This window comes from Lipophrys pholis (assembly GCF_963383615.2).
Source record: "Lipophrys pholis genome assembly, chromosome: 23".
Taxonomy (NCBI): Eukaryota; Metazoa; Chordata; class Actinopteri; order Blenniiformes; family Blenniidae; genus Lipophrys; species Lipophrys pholis.
The window spans coordinates 5601063-5621393 of record NC_137645.1 but is presented as its reverse complement, the minus strand read 5'-3'; the positions used below and the strand labels follow the sequence as shown (position 1 = coordinate 5621393).

At 44.3% G+C, this 20331-nt stretch overlaps 1 protein-coding gene across 3 annotated transcripts; it reads right to left on the bottom strand.

The window, feature by feature from the left end:
• Positions 1–6262: 6262 nt before the first annotated feature.
• Positions 6263–18558, bottom strand: LOC308127878 (voltage-dependent L-type calcium channel subunit beta-4-like; the record flags this gene model as incomplete). 3 transcript variants are annotated; one of them, XM_080493269.1, is made up of 14 exons in its annotated part: positions 6263–7612; positions 7842–8027; positions 8198–8293; positions 8801–8952; positions 9035–9144; positions 9272–9330; positions 9790–9870; positions 10717–10736; positions 11180–11256; positions 12679–12806; positions 12904–13026; positions 13218–13388; positions 17356–17455; positions 18482–18558. In XM_080493269.1, the coding sequence occupies 14 exons, from the start codon at positions 18556–18558 to the stop codon at positions 7349–7351; spliced, it is 1644 nt and encodes a 547-aa protein (XP_080349395.1). In that variant the 3' UTR covers positions 6263–7348. The 3 variants fall into 3 exon arrangements, with proteins under 3 accessions (XP_080349395.1, XP_080349394.1, XP_080349396.1); XM_080493268.1 differs by having other exon boundaries at positions 17356–17439; positions 18482–18544; XM_080493270.1 differs by lacking the exons at positions 17356–17455; positions 18482–18558 and adding an exon at positions 15616–15660.
• Positions 18559–20331: the final 1773 nt, after the last annotated feature.

Sequence of the window (20331 nt, the reverse complement as noted above, 5' to 3'; positions counted from 1 at the left end):
GAACCACCATGAGGAGGACTTGAACCTCTGCCTGTCCTCCGGCACCAACGCCTGCATGACAGTCTTAAACCACTCCCCCACCTCATCTTCTGCTTCTCTCACTTCTCCTGGCGCTTTTGTCTTTTATATTTTTTGCACTATGAAAATCATAAAGTCTCAAGGCCCAAAGTTCAGTCCCTCCTTGACTTGAACCCTTAACATGTTGGACCAGAGACAGCAGAGCTTCCCACTGAGCTAAGTGTCTTACTGATGGAGGAGCAGCTCCACACATCTATGTAACACAAACACACAATACGGAAGATGTAGAAGAAGAGAGGTCACTGAGCAGGACTTGAACCCTCGACGTGTTGCACTCAGGTACGAGGGTTCACCCACTGAGCTGCAGCTCTGACAGACGAAGACACTCACACTATCTACATTATATTTTCCTGTGGTGTGTGTCATCAGGACAGGGGGGGGGGGGGGGGGGGGGGGGGGGGGGGACAGCCGACTGTTGATCCCCGTCCAAGTCCAAGGTGTGTGAATGTATTTATTCCCTGGTGTGAAGAATATCAGTGATTTGTCTGGAAGCCTGTCAGGCCAAAGAAAAGCTTTGATGAGCCCGTCCACTACGAGGACACCAGGAGTCGCTCTCCAAGAAACTGTTGCCAACAGAAAAATGGCATAAACAAGAATAAAAACTGCAGTAGCCACAGATTTATATTTAAAAAACCAAATATCTTGATGACGTAAGATCACTGTTATGCAGCACATGCAAGAAATGACTGCGAAGCTGAAGACACAGGAAACATTCACAACTAAATTAAGTCGTTTCTGTCCTCGTTCAGGAGTTACAGCTGATTCCTGATCTCCTCTGAAGTATGATCTCCTTTAATCCAACGTCTTCATGTGGCACAGAAGGAACGAAGGTCTGCAGGTGACATTTTCTGGTAAGGCTATAGCCTTACCATCATTTCTGACCCATTTCCATCATCATCCCATTTTTCCATATTTTCACCATTTTAGGTAAGGCTTACCATCACTCTGTCACTCTACATTTAAAAGTTGGTGCAGAAATACTATGCTTTGCTGTTCTCCACTCAAAGCATGAAAAGCTGTAATGAAGTCTGATCTCCTTTAATCCGACGTCTTCGTGTGGCACAAACGGAACGAAGGTCTGCAGGTCTTTTTTGGAATCGCTGCGTGTTCCCAGGCGTGACGCTTCACGCCGACAGGCGCTTTGCTGCTTTGGTTTTGATCACATTCGACGAGTCCATTCATGGAACACAAACACGGAACGTCAGCCGGGCTGGAATTGCTTTGATATGACAGTTTTTGACCCGCCTCAGGAACAAACCGCTGGAATGACTGGATCGGCGTTTGGCACGGCGGGGGGTGGCGGTCACACGGCGGTCTCCTGGTCCTCCCTCTGGATCATCTGGTAGTGCTGCCGGTTCTCCAGGGTTAGCTCGGGTTCCACTCCGGAGGGAAGTGGAACAGTGGGAGGAGTCAAGACAGAAGACTGCAGTTCATTACCGCATGTTCCACTCGCCGCTCTGGAGGGAAGCGCTGGACTTGGTTTGCTGCTCCACGATCACACCAGATGGGGACGTCATGAACCTGAACACAGAAACAACAGGTTCAGACTAAACACTCAGGTTTCCTCACAGATCCTCTGATAGCCTGTGGCGCCCTCTGCTGGCTCATTACAAACATAACAACACAAGAAGCAGCAAGACAAAGAAAAACGCAAGGAAGTTCGTCAATTATGTACTTAAGGACTTTTAAATTCTTGATGACAAAATTGCATATTTTCAATAACAATCAACAGTATTTACAATATATTTGCTTCTGAAAACAGAAACCACAGTTCCCTCCTTTGTCACAGCAGCTATGAAGTAAAATAACTCCAATTACTAAACATTAATAGTAATTGTATTACTAAAAGGGCTAAAGACAAAACAACAGACCAAACCACAAGAAAAAGTTAAAATGCAAAGAACTGATTAAAAAAGGTCAAATTGTTCTGTCTGTTTTAAATCCCACAAAAGAGAAATGATTGCTGAAATGTTTGATACAAGCTTCAATACACCTAAAATAAAGGAATGAATTCAAACATGTTGGTAATAAGGATATTTTGCCTTTATTGATGCACCTCTTAATTTATTTTCTTTATCTTTACATTTAAATCAAAGTAGAATTGTAAAAGTGATTAAAAAAAAAAAATCTACAAATGTGGATGTATGTGGTGCATCATTTTGCCACAAGATGGAGACAGTGAACTTTCTTTCAGTCGGAGGTTGAAAAACACCTTAAAGGGTCACATAAAGCTCCTGACAGTGTGTAGAGATTCACCTACAAGTGTCATATTTCAACTCTGATTGACGTTGATGCCATCATCAGTGAGAATGTGAGAAGAAAAATCGTATTTCCTTACTTTATTATTTATGTAGGCTCAGCACTGATGGTGTGTCCAAGGTTGTCCATCAGGAGATGTTTCAGCAGCTGTAGTTTCAAAAGAATAGAAAGAAATACAAATCTTGTCAAATACAACAAGTAAACACAATGAAATATTTTTTTTTTGACTGGCTTAAGGCTTGATTTTAGACTTTCGTTTCAGACTTGATTTAATATATGTTTTAAACTGGGTTTGAGCCTCAGAATAATTTCATGATTGTCAGAACGTGATCTTCTCAATGTGAACGAACGTTGAGGTGGCGTTTGTTTTACTCTGTCGTCCCGCAGGAGCGGGCGGGGTGGAGACAGAGACACTGTTTGACACACGCAATCATACACACCTTATTTAGGAATGGACTTAATACTAATCTGTTGGTGTTTATACGTGTGAAACCTGGTGTTTGGAGATGTTTTTGGACGTTGGGAGTTTCTGGTTTGTCGTTGGGTCTCCCTCGTTGTGTGGCGTTGGAACGCGCCGCTCCGCTCGGTTCACAACGAAATTCACAAATCATGTGTCACCGCTTCTAACTAACTGCATCAGATGACATCCTGGGCATGAAGTGAGGTATCCATTACTCTCTGTTTCGTTTTCAGCCTGTGCGCGGCCTGAACTTTCACTAAAACTCCCAACAACTCACCGCACGCACTTCCTGCTCTGCTCCACGCTGTTCCGGAAGGGGGCGGAGCTTCAGGAAGTATTTACCTGGCCAGGGGAGATGGAGCAGTACACTGACTGTAGCAGCTTATAAATTTGGTTGTATATATATTTGTCAGAAGTAATGCAGGGTTAAAATACGGTATTTATGTGTATTTATTCAAGCTTGTAATTTGTTTTATTACATCTAGTTATATTCTGAACATTTGGTGAATATTAATTTAGTGTGTTTTGGTGTTTTGGTTCAGCCTGTCCGGTCCTGATTGGATTTACCCGCAGATGCAGAGGTTCATCTCGTAAATCCTCTTCTGGTGATGGTTGACACACAAAAGAAAGAAAGTCGCATTTTAATTTCAACTCTAATCATCTTTGCAGAGCAAAGTAGTGAAAATATGTTCCGTTGTCTCAATTCCTCCATCTGTCCACAAGAGGGCGTGAAAACAGGAAGAGCTGTGCATTGAGAATAGAAGTTGGCCCTCTTGTGGTCAAAAGTAGGAACTACTACCACTGTGTAAACCTTGAAAAAACTTAATTACAAACTTCTGAAGAAGGATCCATCCATCCATGGTGACAGTGCTCAGACTGTCACCCCCGCGACCGGAAACAGATAAGCGGAGGAAAATGGATGGATGAAGAAGGATCTTTAAAGGGGAGGAAGTGGCAGGGACCCTATTAAAGCTGCAGATTCTTCAGTTATAAATCAATTACATACAATTGATTAAAATATACCACATGCTCAAACTTCCCCCATCGATCTGAATTAACTTATCTTAATGAAAAATCAATAAATTATAAAAAAAATCCCATAGGCAACTTCAGAACGTTTTTTTATTTTGAAAAAGAAATGCTTTAAGTCACTTGTAGCTTTGCCTGAAACACAATCACCTCCCATTTTGAATGTTTTTCTTTTATTCCTTTTTATAAATCAGAATGGTATACTATGCATGCAATACCGCATTAGCCGCTTTCGGTTCTTCATCGTCCACAAAAAAAAAAGAAAAAAGAAAAAGATCAACACAAAAACTCTCTTAAAGGTCCAGATGAAGCTGCTGGGAAACGGATGTTTGGAGAAGCCACAGCATGAAGCGATGTACACAGTTTGCGGTTGCATAGTACAGTACATGGAGTTCCTCATTTTAAAACAGCATGCCGTTTTTGTATTGCACATCACTGAAACTCTGTATGACTGGACCTCGAAGTCGTCCCAAGTGTCCCACGCAGGTTGTCGTCTCATTTCAGCACATGTATACAGCAAAAAGCATCTCTCAAAGACGTTATGTACATTTATTTATTATAAAAATAATCGCCAGCAAATATTCATCTAGGACTTTTCTACTGGAATAAACGTTTGTTCTTTTGCGTCTTTCATATTTTACCAAAGGAAAAAAATAACCTCCCAACAAGTTTTGTATTTTGTGATCAGTCAGTGAAAAAAAATAAAACTAGTGATGCCTTTAGTTTTTAGTTTTGAGACAAAACAAAAGTGAAAATAAAAAGCCAGGACGGAGAGATTTTGTGAGTGTGAGCGTGCTGTTATTTGTCTTCTCGAATTTCACCATTGAAACTAAGCAAACGTTGTTTTGGGACGTTTCCATAGAGCGACGTGGCGCGCTGGTCTGGAAATCCCGTCTGATTGTCTCAAGCAGCCCAGCTCAACATTGGTTGGTTCGACTTTGAATGGCAAATGGCTCCAAGCTCCATCAACCAATGGGATCTTTTTTTTTTTTCCTTTTTTTTAAATCTGATGCTATGGGGCACAATGAGACAGACAAGCTGCTTGTAAACAGGAACATTACACACTTCTGTTTTTCCTAATTAGAGTCAACAAGTGAAGAAAAGAAGAGCGAAAAGGACTCGTTCTGGAAGTAACCAGTTCCCTTTTGTCCAGATTCACATTGTAGGAATATTTACTCCCTTTTTTTTTGCTTCATTATTTTGCTATACACAATTTCTTAAAAGAACTCTTTATTTAAAACATAAAAAGAGGACGAGTGGAGCATCCGTCCAGCTGCATTCTTCACTGAACACGGATCATATGAAAAGAGTTGTTGGGAATAAGTCAAACTTCAGTCTCCTTTTGAGTGAGAAAGTGACGGAAAGTATTATATATCTACTTATGTGAGAGCAAACTGAACTATCTCACTTTTAGGAATAGAAATGCCGCAGTCCTGCTTATGCTGCAATCTAGTGGGGACTGCGTGCATTAAAAGGTGGACAGTAAAACGCTTTTTTTGTCATTTTATCTCCAAATCTAGTTAAAAATGTTATTGTGGAAACAGGAAGTTTGTATTGCTGTGACTTTATATCCCTTAAACTCACCAAAAGAATGGAAAGAGATATCAAATCAATACAACTGAGTGCAGTCATGAAGAACAAATACTTAGTTACTCGCCTCCTCTGCCACACGGTGACAGAGAATTTGGAATTTGACTTCTATGCATATTTTCTGGGATCAGAGTGACGTTATTTTACATGAGCTGAATGCTCCACTTGCCCTCCTTCAGGTTTGCTATAGGGGGTATTTAAGTGAGGGCCACAGCTTGAAACAAATGAGTCGTGTGCACTAAATCATGTGACGAGGCTTTAAAAAAAAACAAAAAACACATCACTAGCAACCGCAGCAGCTCTCCACGTCCGTGTGAAGCACCATGTGGGTTCAGTCAACTCCTGTTTGAGGGTTCCGACTGCTTCAAATGATGCACAGAAACTTTGATCACTACAATGGCGCCACTTTTACATCATGCAATCCACTGAAACGCTCTCTACTGAAATCTCAGTGTTCTGGTTGAGTAACAAACCTCAGGGAAATCACCAGTTTCTTTCCTTCCAGTTGTTTTTTTTGTTTTTTTTTTCCCCAATACTTTTTTTTGTTTTTTTGGGAGAAAGGCGCCCCCGTACTTCTACAAACATCAAGTTGATTACAGTAGGGATCTACTTTACGTTTGGAGGGAACATGCTCTGCAGTCAGGACAACATGCCAGCTACACAGAGGATGAACATGATGCAACCGATCCTGCCATTTATCCATTTTAACCCCTGAAAAACAAGCGACAGGAACCAAAGGCATGACTGACCGGCAACCACCTGTCGTTTGACTTTAATGCTAATAAATGCAAAACAACCTGTAGCTTCAGCAGCGGATGCTTTTTTTTCTTTTTCTTTTTCTTTTTTAAATCGAACAAATAAGTTATAAAACAAAGTTTCCGGTTCAGTCCTTTTTTTCTTTTTCTTTTTTTTTTCCTGGCAGGGTTGAAAACATCCGGCAGAACCTGCTCAGGAGGTTCTCACAGCAGCTCAACACCAAATGCATCTGGAGTCGTATTTTGCTATTTTACACTAATCTATCAGACTGCCACAGCTATTGCCTCCTCTAACTCTCTCAGTGCTGTCCAGGACTGAAGCAGCGTTGCCTTCGTCCACGACACTGTAACTGAGCTCGGACCCCCCCCACTCCATCGCAGGGGAGGGGGAGGCTCCGCCCAAATCAAAATGCGATGCTACGGAAAAGCTGGCCTTGCTCAAAGTGACTTTCGAAATAGCAAAATAGTTTTGGGAATGTGAAGCACCAGTTTTTCAAAACTAGCAGCCAGATAATCGTCTGCACGCGCTCCGTCCCTCCACAACTAGGTGAGTTAGAAAAATGGACCTCCCTTATCTACACCTCGTCCGGGGAGAGTCCGGTACAAAAACATGGGTGAAGAGGATGAGGAGGTTGATCATCTATCAGCATGCAATAAGCTAAATGGTGAGAGGATCTATACAGGGCCCGGGACCGGGGGGGAGGGGGAGGGGTGTCAGCAGTCTGTGTGCAGTGGATGGACCCCAACTCCACCCCCATCTCCACCTCCACCAGGTGTGTTGATGCAGGCACCTAGAAGCCCACACATCCCCACCGTCTGACCACAGCCAACGAGCACAATCTGGGCTGCACATCTGCTGAGCGTCGTGTCAGTACAACTCCCCCCCACCCCCCCCCCCAAAGAAAAAAATAAAAATTGAAGGTCCAGGTAAGACGAATCAAAGGATTTCATTTTACAGGAGTAACATCCTGAACCTCCAAACTACGATTGGGGGCGGCCCGGACGGCCGGGCTGAGAACGCAAGAGATACCTGAAGGTGACCGTGTGGGACTCGGAAAGAGAAAAAGACTAAAGGAAATCAAAAGCGGAACAATTTGGACCCTCCTGGCTCTATTGCAGCGTTTACTTTGGGTGGACCTCGGGGCCGTTGGCGCCCCGGTACGGGCCGCGGCGGCACTCAGAGTCGGTGTCGGGAGTCATGGCTGTAGCTGCCCGGCGAACTGCGGTTGCGGTGTGGCTTGTATGCATCCTGATAGGGGTCCGGGTAGTCCTGGTAGGGGTCCTGCTGCTCTCGGCTGTGCTGCGAGCCCGAAGACATGCGGTTGCGTCCCTTGTGCGCCCGCTCGTTGTGGTAGTTCTCGTCTGACGTCATCAGGTTGCGCCGCTCGTTGGGGGTGGAGTGGTCTCCCGTGTGGTTGCTCTGCCGCATTCTTTGGCTCTGCTGATCACAGAAACACAGCGAGGACAGAGGTGAGTCACATTCACTGCAAACGGAGCGGCGTCAACGGAGGAGAATGTGAGAGAATCCCAAAGCCGCGGACATCGCCGACGCTGTTTATCAATGTGAGACACCATGAGCATGTTCGCATCACATAACTGCACGACTGGAGAGCGAGAAAAACACAATCTCTGTGGAGAAAGGAGCGGATGTAGGCAGGGCGGAGGCGAACCTGCAGTCCAGAGATGCTGGTGGGGTACGGGGTCAGCGTGGTGGGGCCCAGGTTGCGTCCGATCAGGGGATTGAGAGGCGTCGCCATGGAGGTGTGGGTCGCTTTCCAGTAGGCCTCCAGGTACTCGGCGAGATGCTCGCAGGCGTCCTCCAGCTGGTTCTCGTCCAGAATGATGTCGAACATTTCCTGTGGGCGGCAGATAGTCGGAGGGAGGAAAGTAAGAATGGAGCTCACGATGTCCTCAGACGCTGCACCGTGGAGAAGCATCAACACGGCAGCGGTTTCCTCCTCCGACATATTTAAAACGACACTCTCTACCCTGAGAATCATTGCTGGACGCGCCAGCAGCCACTCACCGGGGGACACTGGGCCAGTTTGTCTGCGGCCACCAGCTGGACATTCAGGTGTTTGCTCTGGGACTTCCCTCTGGACTTCACAAGCCTCTGCAGGACCTGGGCGACAGTGTGAGAGCTCATGAGACCCAGACCGAGATCACCGAGGACTAAACCTCATAATGACGACACATACGGCGACTCAGTGGGCACATGAGTGAAGGGATTCAGGAGAATTGTTGTGGTTTTCACAATAAAAGAGCTTTGGTAGCATGAGAGATGCAGTAGCTTCATTGAAAGACGCAAATACTTGGAAAAAGCCAACGTGGGTGTAGAATCTCAGTTCTGCAGGTTGTTCGTCACTCCAACACGCACTGACCTGGTTTAATATTAAATCTGAACATCAAAATCATGATTTTTGCAATTAAAAGTTGTTTTTTCCCCCAGATGAGTACAGCTGATCCTACAATTAAAACAATAGAGCTCGGTGTTCCTCAGGGCTCGACACTGGGTCCTCTGGGCTTTTCCACTGTCAGGTGTGTTGTTAAAGAGTCTTTTCTCCTGACTGACGGCTCTCAGGCTTGGCCGACTGATCGGCCTTTTTTTCCCTTTTTCTTTTTCGCGTACCTTGGGCGAGGAGACCTTGACGTGCACGATGATGGGCGCCAGGGAGGTCTTGAGGAGCTGGGCCGGGTGGTTGATGGTGTCGGCGTCCAGGATGACCAGCTGCAGGGAGCGGGCCAACTCGAAGATCCTCTCGATCTCACTCTGCACCTCAGCTGACGGGAGTAAAACACACGTCCGGTTTGGATACGCAGCGCTCACAGGAAGGAGCATTTCGAGAGCAGCAACGTTTCTCACCGAGACTGGAGCGAGTGTTGGATCGCTCGATGATGGCTCTCTTGCTGGGGTTGTTGAGGACGGAGCGTTTGGCTAGTGATATATCCGCGGTCACTCGTGTTATAGATATTCTGCAAAAAGATAAAGACTCAATGACTTCCGAAGCCGTGTTCATTTTTCTGTTCATCTTGGGCTCCATTAGTGGAGTGTAAAAATAAAAAAGGGCTGATGCACTGGGGTAAATAACTTCTGTCCTACCTGCCGTCAAATCTGTGCTTGAGGAAGTCGAATAGTGCTTTCTGCATCATGTCTGTTACCTGTGTGGAAAAGGAGCAAAGTGGGAAGAAGACAAAGCATTAAACTGCAACATGAATCCTCCAACTGCATATTAGTCTGATTCTCCTGTTTTTAAAACGACGTTTGTTGTGGTTTCAACATCTTCGTCCAGAGAATCTCATTGTTCTCAGATTGTTTTCAGATGAATGAAGAAGATGAATCCAGCAGTTTGAAATCTGTATTTGTAAAGGAATCTACACTCAATGTAAGGACGGTTTAGAACTCGACTGGCAGTGGATTTACTCACACTGTGAACAGATTGCTAATCTGTCCAGTGTTTTGTTTTTTTCATCCTGCTGCCTGCCCTGTTGCATGCTGGGATAGCCTGAGTCCAGTTATCAGGCAAATCCAGGAAAAAAGTGACAGATGGTATTTTCTCCTGCCGCTAAACCCCCCCAACATCCTGATGTCTGCTGGCCGGAGGTCTGTTGGCTTCTCACCTCGTAACCCTTCAGCGAGGGTCCCACCAGCACCACGGGCCTCATGGAGGGAACCACATCGTACGGGGGGATGTGCTCCGTCTGCAGGCGCAAAGAAGCAGCGGCGGACTCGTCACACACACAAAGCCGGAGTCACTCCACAGGAAACACAGTTGAAACAGGAAGCAGTCAAGACTGTCGCGGCGGCCACATGAGCTCGATGACACGCTGAGGGTCGGCCGTGGCCCAGGCTCGCGGCGAATGATAAGTTCAGTGGTCCAAATGCAATAAAGACGGAATGTTTTCCACGTGAGATTTCTCCCTCTAAACGTCACGTCTCTTCGTGTCTTTCAGCGACTGTGCTTATTGCATTGTGACCAGCGACTGAAGGTCTTATCATTCGCTGCACACAGATGGATGGATATGACGGGCTGCTCCACACATGTTGAGTAAAAGTCTAACGCAGTAGGGCGTCGCACCAGCACACAGGACTAAATGCCAAAGCCGAAACACTCAGGAAACCAGTCCGTTTAAAGACACAAACCTCACATCCAGCTTAGCTTTACTTCTCACAGTTTCCTGTATGTAATGATGAAGGAATTGTTTTACTTTTTAACTAAATTAATCAATATTTGATCTGAACATGAGATGCAGCCTTCATATAATCTGTGTGTTTGTATAAATAGTGAAAACAGGTAATAAAAAGCAGTGTGAAGTTTTTTTTTTAGTTTAATCTCATTTTACACAGGTTGCTCTTCCGGGATTCAAACCGGGGTCCGGATTTAACCACGACAGCACTTTGGCATCCCAGGAATGGTGGTGATTTGGGCTGTGTATACTTCAGCGGGGCTAAAGTATGGGATGGCATGAGGCTGGGCCTTCCTCTGCGAGCTCACTCGTCATGATGGCGGCAGGTGAATGAGAGAGTTTTTACCATCACCAACTTACCACTTTCTGTTTCTGCTTTCCTGTGGGAGGGGAGAGAAGACAGTGAGAGGGCCCGTCAGTGGCTGCTGCTTAGAGGGGCGTCGCCGCTCACACACACACATGCACACACACACACACACGCACACAAACTGCTCAGCACAACAAATCAAACCTATCAAGGATAAACCCAGACGATTTAAAACATGTGTCCTAAGGTTATATTCACAAAGTCACATGAGTGCAGTTCAGAGGGGGGGTCATAGTCTTGTCGGTGGTAAGCCCCCAGTCTCAGAGCGCCTGCAGTCCTCAACTGGAGGAAGAGGAGGATCATGGGAAAATGTACCAACAACTCTACGCAGTGAACTTAAGCTCTATGCAGAGACATGGGAAGGCTTTGGAGATCTTATGGTCTCTATGCTGAGGTGGCTCGGGAAGCTGGGCGCTAAGCTACCAACGGCCCCCTCCCCCCGTCCAGCGCGCTCACCTGACGAGGAGATGAGCGGGCGGATAGAGGCCGAGACCTCATCCTCTACACTGGAAGAAGAATTCCCTCCAGACTTACTGGAAAAGACAAGAAGGGATAAAAGAAAAAGAAAAAAAGACAGAAAAACATTGTGGTATTAATGCAGAAAACCACTAAAAATAAAGATTAAAATAAATCAGACTCTTTTTCAACAGCCAAAAAAAAGAAGAAGAAGAAGTTCACAAAAAACTTTGAAACAACTGCTTTAACTTGAAAAGTGTGCAAGACGTATTTGTTGTGTGTTTATTGTTATTCTTCACATGCGTATAGTTAGTGTAAGTGTAATTCATCCCTTCACTAAAAGATGGAAATGTCACCTTTGTTGCTTCACACATTGTCATGTAGCAACAATCAATCAGATCAGGGTGACATTTAAGATGATTAGAAACACAAAAAACATCAAGTAGATTGAGTCACACATTCAAGAGTGAGCTCTGAAAACATGGCCGCCGCTGTGAAAGAGGGAGGAGTTAACATTTGTTACAGGTCTGAGTGGAGAAGCTTTAGGACCGCTCTGATTGATACTTACTGGGCCTGTACACGGGGACTTTTTCGCTACCTGGACCTCCTTAAATCAGCTTTAATGCTCTGGTTGCACGGCTGTTCTGCTCCTGATATCTCTAGAAAACCTGTGAACACTTAAACCTTTGTAGCCGCGTTGCGGTGTAACATTGCAGCCTCTTAAAAACGGACCTACAAAGCATTATTTGCTTTAATCCAGATGCTAGATTGAGTGGAATTTGCATTTGTACCAGTAAAAAAACTTAAATAAGGAGTTAAGTGTTTGTAAAAGCTCGTCTCTGCAGCCGCCTGGTCGAGTGGGATCAGCATTACAAAGCCCACAGCGAGGACGTGCACGTGAGCTGCTGTAGCGGCTGACAGCACATTCAACACGCATCGCGCACGCCGGGGAAACTGGCAGGCTGATCGCCGGGGCGCTAATTACAGCTATGGAGACCGGCGCAGCCAGCGAGAGGACGGGGACGGAGTAAAGAGGCATGAGTCACACGCATACCTGAGTCAATGTGAGCTTCAAAAAAAAATAAAATAAATTTAATAAAATACCACACACAGATGTTGAAAGCAGTATGTTTGTGGAGAAAGATCAAACACAAGAGGAGCGAGGACGTGATCACCAACCTGCATGAAAAGTGACGCATGAATAAAGTTCGACTGAAAGATCTTTACGCAATTATTTTACCAGATTCATTAATTTCCTATGATTAAGAATATAGTGAGACGAGTCAGTGTTTCTGATTGCTTTTAAATGGAATAGAATTAAAAATATATTTGCTCACATGCAACGCAAATTACTAACAGCTACATTATGTCCAAATAACACAAGACCTTCTAAGAGTTAAAGATTTGGATTTAAAGTTACAGAGCACACGGATAGTTAAGATGACCTCTCACAGAGTCGTGTGTTATTGAATGGAGTGTGTTTTTCTGTATTTTCTTACCCTTGGACTCGTCCTCTCTTTTGCTCCTGCTGCAGCCGGATGTTCTCCAGCTTGAGCGGGCTGGGGATGAAGCCGATCTCACAGCCCTCCTTCACCAGCCGGCCGATCCACCAGTCATTGTTGAACTTCTGGAGACACACAAAACGAAGGAATTTCAGCAAATCTAAACTAGCAGACGGATAAAAAAAAAAGGAGAAAAAGATGGGAGTCGTTAGCAGCTTCCACCTCTTTTATATGGAGGAAGTCCTTGGCGTCGAAGGAGATGGCGGTGGCGGGCACGGGCACATCCTCGTCTAACGCGCCGCAGTAGCTCACATTGGTCCTCACAGCGAAGGCCACAGGTTTAGTCTGTGAGACAAACACAGGATTATTTAAATCGAGGACCAGATTAAAGGTGCGATATGAAAGATTTTAATCATTCCGCTGTTGTCCAGTAGAGGGCAGTGTTGAGAAGACTTCCTCACATGACTTTAAGAGGTTTTTCTCTTCTTATTATTATTATTGCCGGTCGATTTGTCTATAAGGTACACATGGCTCACCTTGGCTCTCTCCAGCTGGACGGTGGCCTGCTGCTCCCTCTCCTGGCGGCTCTGTCCCGGTCCCTGGCTCTGGCTGGGGCTCTGGCTCTGGACCGGGGCCTGCACCTCCCGCTCCTCCTCCAGAGAGACATCTGAGTCTGATGGTCTGCTAGTGTACGAATCAGCTGAGCCCTGCGGACACACATCACGCCATCGGTCAGTCAAACAGGACGCAGAGAGTGGACAGATGTGCTCAAATGACCTAAATTGCTCCTGTAAGAGTCGGAAGAAAAGCTCTGCGCTGTCACACTCGTCTTGAAACATGGACGGAGGCTCAGAGCCGCTCGGCTTAATGAGGTTAAACAATTCTTTATGGGATCACTCAGTGAAATTCTGCGGTTTACGTCCAGGAGAGCCAAGTCCAGAGAGCAGGTCTGGCACTGCCAATTGCAGAACAGGTGAAATGGATGATCCAGAAAAGAGGCGACTGCCAGCAGCGTCTCAGACAAAGTGGAATTTCCAATCCTGTGCCGTCAGCAGTTTGTGTCATCGTGCACGTTCAATACAGCTACCAGTACATCCCTCCTCTCAGAAACGGGAGGAAAACGCACTGCTGCCTCACTGGCTTTCATTGTTCTCAGGATATTTAAAAAAAAAATGACTCCAGTGCCCTGGTTTGTCCCTGATATGGAAGAAAATACATCAGTTTGTGTATAAACTCCAGATACTGCGTAAGAATAACATATTCCTCCAGTTTATTAGACTCATCATGCTGAGATAAGTCACATATCAAACTTTCATTATTAACCTAACATATCTAATATATTCGATCAGATTTTTGTCAGAGACTTACAATCTTAATTTCCCCTTTATTCATTTTCCATTACAGCACAGAGAGAACAGCAATCCCATCATAAAAAGCATCACAGATCTTTTCACTTTAGACTTTTATTATTCACACTCTTCTTGTTCTAGTTTGATGCTTTTAATGAGAAAAGTCTCTCTGGATTGTCAGCAACTGTTGTAACAGTTACACTGAGATAAAATGCAGCTTTAAAAAGCTGCATTCTCATAAAATAATTCATGGTTTTATTCGACTTGAGCCGTGCTACTGCTGCTGATTCTCTCATTGTCTTGTGGTCTTTGCAGACTGTCAGGGATTTTTTATCACTTCGGTGCCTGGAGACATGCTACGCTTGCAGCACTTCATGAATCCCATTAATGCAACGTTTCTTTCTGCACCCAGCACTTCCTTCTGCCGTGTTAATCTAAACAATCAGCCTCTGATGATGATTCAATTAAGGAGTGCTATTAGTCTCCAGAAGATCAATCAAGTTGGTCATCACAGCTAAGCACTTCTTGAGGTTTTTTTTCTTTTCTTTTCTAACGGGCAAAGCCTGACTTCAGCAGAGACTCTTGCACGATTTCCAGGAATCCATCAAACACATCACGTTTCTCCTGCTCAGGCCTCCGAGAACCGTTGTATAATGTAGAAAGTAACCATGCTGATGTCATTTGGATGTCACCGGGGTCAAGGTCTAATGAAAAAAAAGGAAAAAAGAAAAAGGACTCTGCCGCTTCAGTTTTGACCAAAAAGCCGTCACGCTGGTACCCGAAGCGTCTCCACACGTCAGACCGGACTGTGTCGGCTCTTCTCGTGCATCGTGCAGATCTGAAGGTGCACTGTAGCATCCCAGCCATTATCCAATGGAGTAGCTTCAGCATGTGACTCATCAACATCAGAATCCACTTAATGACATCACGATGCATGTTCCTGCGAGCCCCGTCAGAGCCCGCACGCCACGCAGTCGCAGGGTCACATTAGTTTAAAAAAAACCCCAAAAAAACGTGAGGATTTATCGTGTCGGGCCTTGAGGGGAGAAATGGGCATTTAGCATCTTCCCATCTTTGACTTCATGTCTTGGAGGTACAGGGAAGCGATAAATGGCTCCTCCTGATGTCCCTTCTTTTGCAGCCACACACACACACACACACACACACACACACACACACACACACACACACACACACACACACACACACACACACACACACACACACACACACACACACACACACACACACACACACACACACACACACACACACACACACACACACACACACACACACACACACACACACACGAAGCCAAGAAAATATTAAATAAAATAAAAAAAACACTCATGGTTGTGTGGATGTGACACATCTGAAGCCATCTGCTTGATGTGCACCCTCTTCTTCACACACCCAACCCCCTTCAAGCCAAGCAAAGACCCACGATCACGCTACACTGTACCGCTGGCAAACCCATTAAAGGCCTCCTATAGATATATATATATATATATATATATCTATATGTGTGTGTGTGGTGAGATGTTTCCTTCAATAAACACACAAGCGACATCCAAACACTCACCGCCTCCGAGTCTTCAAATCCATGCAGGTACAAATTGTCATACATGGAGGTTTGATATTCCAACAAGCGCCTTTAGAAGAATGAGGGGAAAAATGAGAGTGGAGGTGGCGGAGGAGGAGGAGGAGGAGGAAGGAGGGGGTACCAGAGAAAAAAAGAATGGATGTGGAAGGGGGGGGGGGGGGGGATGACGACAATCCCTTCTCTCCACGGCAGAGAGGAATAATTTAAAAAAATATCTCCCCTCCCCTCCGTTGGATCACGCCTGGTCCTCTGGAGGCCCGTCGCTTGATGGATGCGGCTTCTCCCTGATCCCACAGTGCCGCTGCCCGGCTCACATTATAGGATGGAGAGGCTCTCCCTGAAGGTAGCCCGATCCTGGCATTTCATTTCGTAAGGCGCACACACACACACACACACACACACACAGATATATGCATGTACACGGCGAGCAGCAGCAGAGGCGGCAGCAGCAGCAGTGGATCCTTCCTCAATATCCAAGCCTGATGACACAGCCTGTGTGCTGGGAGGTGATTGGCTGGCCGGCTATCCACTCAGCTTGGATGAGCGCTTCCCTTGATTTCTTTTTTTTTTAGTGCGGGGAGGCAGCGGGGGCGGGGGATGGAGGAGTAAAATAGGGGAGCAGCATCCTCCATTTCCCTGTTACCTCTCATCCTCACTCTGCTCTTTTTCCCTCCAGAGGAAACAGACATCAATCTGACTCTAAGGAGCTGCATTGGAAAAAAAAATGAGTTAAATAAATAAGTACAGACTAAAAAGGCTTATGTTTTAGATAATGCTGTAAGATTTCTTTTGGCTAAGAGGATTAAAAAATATCATGTTCTGAGGTTTAAACTGTTGATTTCAGAAATTAAAGGAGTAAATGTATATTTTATAAGGGTAAAACATGAAATTTGGTCAGTTTGTATCATAGATTTGTGGATGTTTGAGGGATAAAGTGTACTTTGGTTTTGAGTTTGATGGATAAATATGAGTGTACTGGCAGATTCATGTGTATTTAGATTGTAAAAATGTTCATGTTTTCCAAGTAAATTGTGGATTTTAGTGATAAATTATTACTGAAGAGAAATAAAGCAAGAAGTGAGCATCTGACACATACATGAGTGTTTCTCTTCTTTTTACCAAACAGGTATTAAAATGGGATTTTCTTCCAGAATCAACATTCTGCCTTTCTTTTACAGTAAAAAGAATTTGAATGTTAATAAACTGTATTATACTTGTGTTATAGTTGTTTTATAGCGTGTCTTCTTCGGTTGGTGCGCTGTAACCTCACATTGCGACTGTTTGGCGCCCTCTGCTGTCAAAATGGGGAACTTCAACTTTATTGAACACCAGTGACGTAAACGCACATTTTGCACACTGGATTTCATGAGAGGGAGATCACACACACACACACACACACACACACACACACACACACACACACACACACACACACACACACACACACACACACACACACACACACACACACACACACACACACACACACACACACACACACACACACACACACACACACAGAAACATTCTGAGTGCAAACTACTGCACCGTTCATGTGTATAAACTTTAAGGTTCATTTAAGATTCTGTTTTTCTAAAAGCAACATGACGCAACACGAACAGTAATCAAACACTCTGGAAGTGAAGCCTTTAATAAACGTTTGAGGAAACTTGTTGACTTGGAGGTGGAGAACTTTCTGTCTGCGTTCTGGTTGTTTACCTGTCGCAGGATGAAGCTGGTGGACGTGGTGCTGCCATCAGACCTCTTGAGGCGGCTCCTCCTGGAATAAGTTCCTCGGTTCACCTGCAAGACAGAGAGTCTCGTCACTTATCTGTTGGCGATAACGCGAGAGCACCGATAACTCCACAGCTCGCCTTCAAAAACAAGTGAAATGTTGCAATAAGGTCAAATAATAAGGTCAACTTTACCCACCTAAAAATATAAAAGCCACAGAGAGCATGTGATGAATGCAACGCCACCTGCACTGCATGTTTCCGTGTTTTACACTCTTTTTTTCCTCCTCACAACTCTTTCTCTTCCCAAAAATCCAAATATACCATCAGAGGTTGTCTCCAGGGGGCTAAATTAATTATCTGCCCCATTTCTGTTCCAGTCTCCAGAGTTAATGACAATGTCACCATTAAAAAAAGTCAGAGCCTACTTCCCTGAATTCATAAAACCGGGCCATTAATCTGGGTCACCATCTTCCTCTTGCAGCTCAGAGCCAGAAAGTAATGAAGGATGAAGATAACAGACTCTATGAATATCCTGCTATTAATAGTTCCACTAATCATCACATTGAAGATGCTTAAAAATCTACCTTATCACATTATAGCATTATAATGGCAATAAACCAGCATGTTTATTTGTAAAAAAAGGACAAAAAAAAAAAAGTTTTCTAAATTCCTGAAGCTTCAAAACAATGATAATAAATCTAGATTTTAAAGAAATTTGATACAAAGCTCAAAAAAGATCAATCACAATGGAAACTCTGGACACATAAGATGTATGAAGATCATTTCCTTATTGATTTGGTTGCTTCAAACAACTTTTATTGGCTTATAATTTATTTTTCTTGAACTTTGCTTGTATTATGTCGTTTAATATGAGCTGCATGTTGGTCTTCCGGCTAATTCTGTCTGCAACATTCTGACATGTATTTTCCTTTTTTCCTTCAAGATGTGGTTAAAAATGGGATATGAGGTCATTTTTGTGTCTCATGTAAAAGTTAATCAATTCAAACTATTTATATCTATGTAGTAAAGTGAGTTGATCAGCCATGAGGAAGTTTGATCTTCGTATTGATTGTTATTCACTAATAGATGGAATAGATTGGGGGTCCTACCTGGAAGATGGGCGCCTGGATACCCTCTCCGATCTTGTTGCGGATGTAGATGTGCCGGGACATTTCTGCCAGCACATCGGTCCAGAGGGCCGGCTGCTCCGGTCCGGTCCAGCGGAGCGGCGGCGGCGGGTTGCGGGCTGCGTGCTCCAGCTTCCCGCAACACAGGTACACATGAGCGCCGCGTGCGTCCGCCGCGAGGACAGGTGCGTCAGACACACCGCAGCGTGGACACGCGCCACTCCAAACCAGATGGACGCGACTATTGTGGGCGCGGAGGAGGAGGGGGGCGTGGCCATCACGCACCCTGCGGGGAACCTGTGGGGGGCGAGTTACACTCAAACCCCCATAAGGAGGGAATTAATAACATATTGTTCTGAAATAAATTCAAAGAAAACTGTTCAGATGTTCAAACACAACTTGTTATCACAACCTGCAGTTAGACCTCCCCCACACCATGTACAACTTAAAGATCCGATTATATCATTTATTCTGATAAAAATATACCAACAAGTCAAGAAATTATTTTCTTATATGCTGCGAAAAACATGTTTTTAATTTAAACTTATTATATTATCCAATGTATATTACAATAATTTAGACTGAAAGATAAAGTTGTAAAACATAAAGCTTTACTAATATTTTGATAATTACAATCTGTATCTTATTCCATGTCAAGGCCAATGAAGACCGAAAAAAAAATCGTACCAGATGGTTCCAATTTTTTTCGGATCAGATTCCCCCTAACTACCACACTGCATGTTAACCCCAATATCTCACTCTGTTTAGTTTTTTAATGATCTGTTATATGAGGCATTAGAAAGCACAATAAAAAATAACACTTATTGCTCCTATCAAAAGTGATTATGAAATCATAAAGATAAACAAGAAATTTAAGTGACAAGTGGAAGAAAAGTAATTATAGTTTTAATGGTAAAGCAGCAGGAGATTTATCTGACAAACTGCATCAGATAAATGATAGTGAATACAAGTAATGAGGTTTGCTCTCATAATGTGATTGCTGCTATTCAGAAGTGGGTCATGCATTATTTTTTTTTAGCATTCCCCACAATCTAAAAATCAACAAAAGGCAGTGAAATGTTTTAATCTCCCTCCGAAGTCCTTAAGTGGCTTCGAGTTTTGGATTTTCATCAAGAGGCTCCAGTTATCCATGGGATCCATTCCTCTGTTTACCTGCACACAGCTTTATTTGTTCCACTGGCAGACACACAAAGACAAAACACCTTGATGCCGAATGGCTGCCAAGACTTTCTTTTATCTACTTCAAATCCCTTTTCTCCCTCAGACCGGCTGATCGGAGCCAAACTTTCTGTTTCATGCATCCACAGAGCTCCCAACAGGCTTCTGGCTGCACATGTTGTGGTTCAGGTAGATGTGGGTCATAACTTAAAGGTTGAGAAACAACTGTGAATGTTTTTCTTTGTTTGATCACATCACGCAAACGACTACTTTACTCTAAGAAGATAAAGTTTTCAAAGAAAGACGAGTGGAATTTTCACAATAAGCCATTTCTTACTGAAGCTTCCTGTGTAAAATTCTGTTAGATTGCTGCTTGTCTAATCTTATAGTGCTTTCTTCGTTGGCTGCTCAGAGAACACGTTTCCTGCAGATTTAAGCATGCACCTTTTCATGTGTCCAAATTTTGGTCCGCGGGCCACACGTGGGTTAATCCTGCTTCATCCTTTGTAATTTAATGTTGCTTCCCTCTTTGTCCAGTAGATGGCGACATCGTCTTTAAAAGAAAAAGATGGCAAGGATTTTTCTTTATTTTTTAAATGAAGGTTCAAGAGTGCAATCAGTGCGGCACACAAATAAATAAAAATTAACACATG